This window comes from Lottia gigantea, assembly GCF_000327385.1.
Source record: "Lottia gigantea unplaced genomic scaffold LOTGIsca_149, whole genome shotgun sequence".
Lineage (NCBI taxonomy): Eukaryota > Metazoa > Mollusca > Gastropoda > Lottiidae > Lottia > Lottia gigantea.
The window spans coordinates 132,108-142,760 of NW_008707778.1; the positions used below are offsets into that span (position 1 = coordinate 132,108).

The 10,653-nt window shown below is 32.5% G+C and overlaps 1 protein-coding gene across 1 annotated transcript; it reads left to right on the forward strand.

Moving 5' to 3' along the window:
* The first annotated feature begins 547 nt into the window (after positions 1 to 547).
* Positions 548 to 10,338, forward strand: LOTGIDRAFT_225737 (hypothetical protein). The gene is made up of 8 exons (XM_009050294.1): positions 548 to 681; positions 2,459 to 2,565; positions 3,736 to 3,919; positions 6,007 to 6,069; positions 6,541 to 6,641; positions 6,885 to 6,931; positions 8,456 to 8,532; positions 8,914 to 10,338. The coding sequence occupies exons 1-8, from the start codon at positions 655 to 657 to the stop codon at positions 8,965 to 8,967; spliced, it is 660 nt and encodes a 219-aa protein (XP_009048542.1). The 5' UTR covers positions 548 to 654; the 3' UTR covers positions 8,968 to 10,338.
* Positions 10,339 to 10,653: the final 315 nt, after the last annotated feature.

Genomic DNA, 10,653 nt, shown 5'->3' on the forward strand with positions numbered 1-10,653 from the left:
TGATCATGGAATTGTTCCGAAACGGTAGAACGAGTGGCCCCGTGCCTACAATGTAAGAATTTCATATCAATTCTTAAGTACGAAGATTTAGTTTTTGTCTGATTTATAGTATTTACTAAATTTTGTTGTCCCCCTTCCATCAGATACAATAAACTTTTGGTGTACGGACGGAAAAATCAATCCATATGTTATACTTATATACAAAAGCAGAACAGCATTTCGTGTAGAATTAAAAACTGACATAAATTTGTCTAAATTTTAAAAGAATTTGTAAGACACTTCACAAGCAGTTTTTGTCCAAAATGATAGTTGGCTATTTTAATTTATGTGCTTACAAAACAGGGTTAAATTCTATTGATTTGGGTGGTTGAAAATAGTTTTCAATTTCCTTTCAATAAATTTCGGATTTCAAATTTCTTGGCCAATAATCATGGGTCGATACGACTCAATTTATTACATTTAGGTCGAAATGTCTTGGTTTTGGTTGGAATTGAGCTCTTCAAGAATGAAAACTCAAAACAGCGTACCACATGTTTTTATTTTGTCACATTGTGTGACTTTGTTGTAAAATACCACTTTTAGCCCAAATTAAGGACATAATACCATTTAGTATTTGTACTGTCACGAGTGACTTCAGAACTTTTTAAAGACAGAATGGAAAACGACAAAAAATATATTGTTGTAAGTTGTAATTTTTTTTTTGCAAGGTGCATTTCAAGATTATTTTTCAAAAAAAATAGCAGCAAAATTGAACAGTGGACAATAATGCAAAGTAGATAGTCAAGCCTTCATCGCCCCCTCTTTTGTTTCTTAAATTGATACTACGTCTTAGAATGAACATGATATTAAGTTCTCAAAATGGTCAATATGAGTATATTCATCAGTTAGCTTACCTGGTGTCATTAAGGTACAACAAAATCCCTGTAAATTCTGGAAAATTGTAAATTCGTAAAACTATGTAAGCTTGATATCAAGATTAAGCATTTTTCAATAATTAATTGCATATTTATGGATGCTTACTAAGTTTTTTTGATTTATCGGATCCTGGTATGTTATTTATGACACCATGTATATCTACTGGCTCTTATTCGCCAAGTTTAATTTTATGTTAGTTCTAAGACGTAGTATCACTTTAGTGTCAAGCCATTAAAATCTTCATTTAAGAGTCTGTATATAGATATAGACAATACTTGGACATGACTGGCAAATTCAGCCATATCCAAATCTACACCCCTGATGAAGAGAATGTTTCAACTGTTTGACATTGACATTGAAACGACCTTCTGCTTGTTTTGGTAACCAATTAACTGATGTTTTTACATTCCACAAAAGGTTTGTCACTAACCAGGTCACATACTTAAAAAATCCTGAATTTTGAATTCAATGAAATAGTAGTCATTTTACTCTCATGTTGCCTGTAATTATTTTACAATTATTCAAACCAAATGTGTGTATGTATTATATTTGCCTGAGAATGTCTGTGTGTGCAGATATGGCTAGCAAATTCAGTATGAGGGGCAGTATGCAAAATTTTCATTACAAAAAATTATATGCTTGAAAATATGGTATCACCGTAACATTTGTTTTGTTAGTATCACGTTAAACTGTGACCTTTGAACTTTTGACTGCGCATGTAGTTTTAAATGGATGATGTTAGATCAGTTTCGCCAAAAAAACTTTGATGGAACCGGACACATGACATAAATGGTGTAGGGAGAAAAGGATGGTATGACTGTGCAGATGTGGAATGTCCCCATTTAGCAGGGTTGTTATTTTTTTGTTTCTACACCAGCTGTCATCTGTCAAAATAGCTATCAGAGGCTGGAACAGAGACAGATGTTTCCGTCTAGGTTTGGCGTTGCACCTCATAAAGACAGTCAAAGCTCTATACTTCTAGTAGAAACCTTTAGAATACATAGGACACTGGTCATTCCATCTCCAATTAGCCATTTTTGGAAAATTTTCTCAATTGACTCTCTCTGATTCTTCTGAAAGAATCTACAGATGTTCCTATACCAAAGATATGTAAAATTCACGAATATTAGGTCTGTATCCCAAAAAGTGTTGGAATCCAAAGCTCCTGGAAATTTAGGGTAATTATTTGAATTTAATCTAAAAAGTCACTTTCCAACAAAGATATATGGCACAGTTTTGAAAATCACTAGAGCTAACTTTTCCTGTAGAATCTGAAAATATATCAGATATAAAATATCACATACCCTTTTGTCCTCCTTAAGCTCTGAAAATGGTTGAAAATTAAAAAATGACATTCATTCCACCTTTGAGTGCTTATTACAAAATGTAGCACAGTTAAAATATTTAAAAAGTGTTTGATTTCTTGCTTGTAAACACTCTAAAATTTTGACAAAATTATTAATTATCACTTCTTATTTAGCTAAGCTTTCATAGGCTTACCATAATCTGAGTTTATTTGAGTTATAAATTGTTTTTTTTTAAGCTAGGAGATGACTATAAAGGATATCCATTAAATATGTTCTGTGTACCCAAACATTATGAAGATGATTTAGAACATGTATTAATACCGGCTGGTTTGATAAATGACAGGTAAGATTCATCACTTTCTCACCCCTGTTGATTAATTTCACTTGCTCACCTACCTAAAGCTTGTATTTCTGAGACAAGTTGTCTTGATGAGGATATTTTATCGAATGAAAGTCTGCAATTTTTGATGAACTCTAAATAAATTTGAGAGCTCCATGTTATTTTAGCAAAAGAATAATTGAGAATTTTTTGCCATACTGTCATGAGTTTGTAAATTCTGCATCCATTTTCTAGAGTTTACAAAACTAAAATGTTTTTTTTGGTATTTGGTATCTTAAGCCTGCTGCAGATGAGAGGAACTAGCTGAGCTGTCTGCCTCAAGAGGTTGGGAGCTGAGCTGTTTCGCCCGTGTGCGGTGAATTTTTAGTGATATTTCTGCCTTGAGAGGCTGCAAGGAAAATATCTATAGATGTTGTTTGATATTTTATGCCTCAAGAGGCCAGATATTCACCGTGTGCGGGCGTCAAAGCTGCCAGCCTAGCTAGAAAGAGTAGATAACCAATAGAAACGCATGGTATCATTATGGTAACCGTAAATGATGCAATTTTAGAAGATCAACCTCTCGAGGCAGGCAGCTCAGCTAGTTCCTCTGGTCTGTGGCAGTCTTTAAGTAATATTTAGAGCACAGTTTCCATATTTTAAGGGATTGTAAAGATGTTTTTGTGAATCTGGGACACATTGACTTCTATTTGGGACATTGCAATTCTTTGTCCTGTGGTTCCTGCATTTCCAGAAAGAGTTAACTAGAAATGACACAGCTCTCCCGCAAGAGAAATTATACCAACCTACGAGCAGACCTCAATTACATGGTTATATATGTTATCTCCCCTTACAAGATGGTGGCATTTCTAACTAAGAATTGCTGACTCATTCACAATTTGCTTCACAGTTGCCTTTTAAAACTCTTTACTACGTCTTACATTGCTTAGTTTTAACGAAAATATTTGTGGGATAAACATCCTTATTGATGATAAAATGGCCGAATTAAAAAACAGTGAGGCGACCATTTTGTAAAGCAAGTTAGTCCAGTAATACTGCTTCTATTGGACTAACTTAATTTACCAAATGTTTACATCACTGTATTCGAAATGGAATATTTTATCATAAATATAAGGATATCTAACGCTCTGATTATGCTAAAGTGAAGTAATTTCAAACTTATATGATTTTCAGAATTGAAAGATTAGCCAGAGAAATTATCCAGGATTTCCGTCACGAGGCTATCACAGGGCTGTGTGTATTAAAAGGGGGATATAAATTTTTCACAGACCTTCTTGATAAAATTAAGGCACTGAACAGAAATAGTGAGGAATCAGTGCCACTTGCTGTGGATTTTATAAGGGTTAAAAGCTATACGGTGAGTTCTGAACGATAATTTGTTGAGGGAGGGAGATGCAAACATGAATGCCCCTTTTATGAATGAACAGAACAGAAAAATATATACAATATATATTAACTATATGCATGCATATTTTTTTGATTTGCCTTAGAACTGTTTGTGCCTTTTGACTTGCTAAACATTTAACATTTTGACATTTTAAAGAGATAGTAAAGAGCACGAGTAAAAATTTTGATGTGTAGTGGGGGACAGATATCATTGATTTTCTTTGAATTACTTGTGGATCTTTCTGTTAAAGGGATATTCTCGTCTAAATATTTGTGCTCTTTCCATACATACTTCACATTTCAATTTGAAATCTTGATACCACATATTAAAAATGTAACATTTTATATTTAGGTTAGTTCAACTCAGGTAATTGCTTGTTGTGATTATTGTTAAATCAAAGTTCTCTTAATGATTTAGTAGTCAGATTTCACTTAGACATTTCATTGTCCACCATATTTTTTCTTATTACTTATTTTGTTGTTCAATACCATCCATTTTTACTGATCATTTTTGCAGCTCTTTGTTCTCATTTAGTATTGTTACTCATTTGGTATTGTGGCTCATTTAGTTTTGTACATGGTTACTAATTTAGTATCGTGCCATAAATGTATGCCACATCAAATAATGCTGAAAATTACCTGGTTGGTGAAATCACTAACTGTTTCAACATTAGATTCTGTCATATTTAGATTTTCATTTACTTACACACTGTGGCTCATTAAGTTGTTTAGTTGTTTGTTTAGTTATTTTGTGACTCATTTAGTTTATATTTTGTCTTGTTTAGTTGTTCTTAGAGGCTTATTTAGTTGTAGATAGTGTCTTGTTTACTTACCTCATTTATTTACACATTGTACCTTATTTATTTTTACATTGTGCCTCATTTACTTACACATTGTTTTTCATTTATTTTTTACGTTGTGCCTCAATTACTTACACATTGTTCTTCATATATTTTTTACGTTGTGCCTCAATTACTTACACATTTGTTCTTCATTTATTTTTTTACGTTGTGCCTCAATTACTTACACATTGTTCTTCATTTATTTTTTACGTTGTGCCTCAATTACTTACACATTTGTTCTTCATTTATTTTTTTACGTTGTGCCTCAATTACTTACACATTGTTCTTCATTTATTTTTTACGTTGTGCCTCAATTACTTACACATTTGTTCTTCATTTATTTTTTTACGTTGTGCCTCAATTACTTACACATTGTTCTTCATTTATTTTTTACGTTGTGCCTCAATTACTTACACATTGTTGCTTATCTAATTGTATATTGTGGATCATCTATTTCTAAATTGTGGATCATTTAGTTGTACATGGTGGATTATCTATTTGTATATTTGGCTGACTTAGTTGTACATTGCGGTTCATCTATTTGTATATTATATTACAATATGGCTCATTTATTTACACAATGCGACTCATTTATTTATACAATGTGGCTCATTTATTTAGGCATTTTAAAACCATGTCATTTACTCAAAGATTGAGGCTCATGTACTTACATATTGTGGCTGATTGTTGTTCATTTACTTGTACTTTGAGTTCATTTACTAATTTTCATCTGAATTAATAGATAGGACTAGATGTGTTGGGTAAATAAGTTTTCTTATTTTAAAATGGCTTAAATTAAAAGTATTTTTTGTATTTTGAGAGTGTAAAATACAAAGATATGTAGGTTGGGTAGATTTGGTAGATTAGTCTTAAAGCTGTCTTTCTTTCATAAAGTAATATTAATTATTAAAAACTTGGCTTGGCTTGTTTGTCCACCATTGAGAGATACCCCTTCAGACTCTCCATTGTAGGGTTGCATGTTTGGTGCTTTGACAGCGCTCTCACGTTTTGAATCTCAGTCCTGAGAGTAGTCTCCATTCCTGCTATAAAATCAGTTATTTGTACCCCAAGGTCCAAGAGGCCGATGCTGCCACCGGGGAAAGTTTGTTTTTATAGCCAAACGTTGGAGGAAAACAGTATGACTTAAACTCACATTCATCTGATTTTATAATGCCTGTGGTAATAAATGATCAAGGAAGATAACTCTGTTTTTCAGGGAACAACATCAGGGGAGATGACTGTAACTGGAATTGATAATTTAGAGAATTTAAAAGACAAAGTAAGACAGGTTTTTTTTTGGGTGCGAAGGTTATAGCTTATCAACAAGTTTGATTTTGAATTAGGAACTGTGGTGGCATAGGGGGGTTAACTTACAGCCCTGTTTGGTTTTAGAAAGGAGGCTTCTGTGGTTTAAGAGTGGATGAATGGGAAGGGATATAATTTACTGGCCTATTTGGTTTTGAAAAAGAGGCTTTGGTGGTATTGGGAGGGGGGGGGGGGTTGAAAAAGAGGCTGTATTTGGATTTGATACTGGCCTATATGGTTTTGAATAGAGAACTAGGTGGTTGCCCTGCCAGTTGAACATGTTGCTAACGAACTGCTTTTGCCAATTTAGTTGAATTCAATTTTTCAGGATTCAAATTGACTTTTGTATGAAAGTAGAGAATAAGGATAATATAGTGTAGCAAAGATATTTATATCTGATTCAAAACGTAAATACTTTATAGAGTTATTGCCCTTGTCATTGCAGAATGTATTGATAGTAGAAGATATTATAGATACCGGTAAAACTATGATCAAATTACTAGAAATATTACAAAAATACAACCCCAAATCCATCAAAGTTGCAAGGTAAGTTTAATTTAATCAGGCAGAGATGTCATATGCCATTGATGATCTGAGGAGATTATTCTTTAAATTGTGTTCAGAAAGTAAACTTTATAGATTAAAATGGGCCAAAAGTTTTCCTAATTTATGTTAACTAATCAGAATGTTGGCCCCTCTGACCTGTATCACTGACAGTGGAAACTGGGTTGAGAAGTATGAAGGTATTATCTCAACCTATGATTTAAGACAGTTTTACTTTAATTTCAGTTTGTTAACCAAACGAAGAGCAAGTGGTACAGGATTTAAACCCCATTGTAAGTGATATATTCTCTTTTCATCTTAATACTTTGTTTATCAAATGATAAACCTTAATTTTCAGAAGGTGAATTAACTGATGTTCAGTTCGTCTTAATAAAAGAAAACTGTACTAATGACAGTTATAGGTTGTATTGTAGCAGATGAACCAGACATTGGATTATTACAATATCTTTGAAGTGATTTGATAATATTTCTTTCTATTTCTATATTCCTACTTGGAGATGTGGACGTATAATGCTGTCGCCCTTGTCGTTCTGTAGATCTCTCCTTTGACATTTCTTGTAGGCACGATAGAGACTACCGTTTTTATACAATCATGATGTAATTGGTATGTATGCATGTAATGATAAGATCTCGGTCTCAATGGGATGAACGGTTTAGAGTTATTGTCCTTGACTTTACTTAATTTGGCTTGTAGGCATGATAGGGGCTACGGTTTTTATCCAATCTAGATGAAACTTGGTTTGCATGTCTACATTGAAAAGATCTCACTCAAGTTCGCATTTGGTAATAATCGGAAGAACGGTTTGAGGTTATTGCGCTTGACTTAGTAAAAACTTTCCAAATTTGGCTTGTAGGCCCGATAGAGACTACATTTTGAGATCTTGTTCAAATATGAAATTGGTAATAATTGGATGAATGGTGTCAGAGTTATTGAGGTTGTCTTGTAGGAATGATGGAAGCTACATGAAATGGGGGGCATATATTGTCGTCACCCATGTCCGTCTGTCCATTCACAATTGCTTGTAAAAACTCTTAAAGGCACAATTCTTGACTGATTGTTTGTAATCACCCAAAGATGAACGCTATTGAAAATCAGAAAAAATTGAAAAATATTTAGTATGAGTAATTGCCCTTGTTCTTGAAATGCTCGTAAACACTCTAGAAGGCACAATTCTAGACAGATTTTGACAAAATTTGGTGTGAGTGTTTGTAATCACCCAGCGATGAATCCTACAGAAAATCAGAGAAATAATAAGTATGAGTTATTGCCCTTGTTCTTGAAAATAAACACCTCTAGAAGTTAAAAAGCCAAAAAAATTTAAGATATTAATATGGGTTATTGCCCTTGATTCAAAAAAAATGTGTTCAATCTTAAGCTCATAAACACCTCAGAAGACTAATTCTTGACTGTTGTCTTGGTGAAATTGTATATTAACACCTAACGATGAACCCAATCGAAAGTAAAAAAAAATTAAAGGGCTGTAAATAAAGCTCTTGCAGTATGAAATATTTAATTTATTGATAGCTCTTGTCAACCTCCCGAACAACTTGGCTGTCATTACAATTTAGGGTGTATTACAATGGCCATCTCTTTCCTTGATGTTTTGTCTAGACTTAAAAATAGTTTTAAAGATTATTTGAAAATTCATAATTATGCCACTAAAGATTTTGTTATCAATTCTAACAGCTGGTAGTGGGTGTAGGTTACCCTGCCTGGGAAGCTATCTTTGTTATTTTTAGATTTAGGTTCGTGAATACGAGTGATATGATAATATTTCTTTCTTTGTTATTTTAAGATTTGGGTTTTGAAGTGCCAGATAAGTTTGTAGTAGGATATGCATTAGATTATAATGAATACTTTCGTGACCTCAATGTAAGTTTCTTTTCATACCGGTACATATGAACCATCAACGATGAATTACAAGGTATCGGTAATGTTCACACAATTATATGGCATATATGAAAACAAGTACAGACAGAAGGAATACAGGTGGAACAAATCTTGAATTTCTTGAATTTCACTTTAGTGTATACGCACAAAAAAGAAGGTAGTGCTTTGGATATTAAAATTGATGGATGGCTGTGCTGGAAGACTTTAAATGACATGTTCCTAAAATATTTTCAACTCATAAGCATCTGTTTCCAATATTCAGTGCTGTTATAGAAGTAAATTAAATTTCATCCCATTTCTTGCAATTTGTGTCATTTATGCCCTGTTCAGTAGTGTTTGTATGATTTTTTTCTTCAATTTCAGCATATTTGTGTAATAAATCAACATGGCATAGAAAAATATACTACCAAGAAATGATGCAAGAGCTTCATTATATATATTTCAAGTATACAGATATCCTCCATCTGGTGTCCCCTTTTTATTCCTAAATTCATAATCCTTACACACTCAAATTGCAAGAACAAAATTTGTGTCTTTTACACAATATAGGAGATTTGTTTAAAATGCTATTCCATTCAAATTTTGACAACAAGTGTGTTTATTTGAATTTTCACTCAACATTTTGTATGTGAATAGTTCAATTAAAGAAGAAACAACATTTTAAAGATTTTTATCAGACATAACTGGCAAAAACACTTTACCATCAGCCCTTGGCATTATTAAACATTGGTAAAAAGCCATCTTGAAGGACTTGATGATATAGGGCTATTTTTAAAGAAAAGAGGCATCTATGTATAGACCTACAAAGACACTATTAGACATTAATTTTGGCAGCAGGGCATTAATTCATTGATTTCTATTAGTATTTATTGTTATCTTTAACAGCAACACGTTTTCAGGTTGTGCTTTTGTATTGCTATTATTGTATATATATATTTCTCAATTAAATATTCTGGCATTATCTTTTTAAAAAAATAATGGATTAAGTAATTATTGGTAAATGTTGTAGTTATTTCTTGATTAAGTTGAAATTCTAAGGTTTACGAGTCAGGATTTGAGATCCAACCCATAAGTAAGCAGACACACTCAACATTACAGTAAAATTATTAAGAAAATCTAACATTGGTCTCAATGGCATCATTGGTGTATTTGTATCGTGTTACAAACTGAATAAATGACAAGTCATTTTGACCAATGTATAAAGGTACCCTTAGTCTCTGAAACAGGATTCTTTTTAGTTAAGCCAATCAGTAATAGAGTTCACAGCTCAATGAGGAAATTTGAGCCTTCAATTTCATGTGTGTCTAGAATCATTGGCATTTGTATGTTAAAATGACAATTTGTCTCTACTTGATACTAGAAATAACATATAAAGAAAAGGAAAGTGAAATCTTTAGTTTGAAGTATGCAGTTCCGTGCAGTTCTAGTAATTCCATCAACTAGTAATATTCAAGACCCAAATCATCTCTTGAAAATGTCAAACAAAGGCTGTATTCTTATACATTGATTAATATTCAGATATTTCTATTAATATAAACTTAATTATTTTATACGGCTGTTAGTTATATTTTCCACAAATCTTAGATCATAGTTATTGTTTTGTTTAAGCCGTATTCATATGCCATATTATCTAAAAAACACAAATATAGGTTAGAATCTGACTCGTAAACCTTTGATTTCTCAAGATATTTCTCAATATATTTTATCATTACATACCAGTAGGCTACTATTCAGCATTTTATATATTATTTTTCATGATTTTTAGATTAAAACTTATATTTGAAAGTTTATGTGTATTCATCTCATTGTACAACAATTTAGGGGCCTAAAAAAAGTGGATAGCTCAATTCTGGCGTGTTGGATTGTCATCTGCCAGGCACTAATGTTCTAATATTCTGTCTTCAACAAAAAGATAGCTATTAGAAATGTAAGTTCTTGCATGATTTTTCTATGGGCAATATTTTTAATTTGTCTTGATGAATCTGATTGGTCAGAAAGTGACTTCTCCACCAATCATAACATGAATTCTCCACCAATCAGAATGTGAATTGAAGCATGTTGATAATATTGGCCTGTTGTGTGAAGGGTTTAGGTGTGGAAACA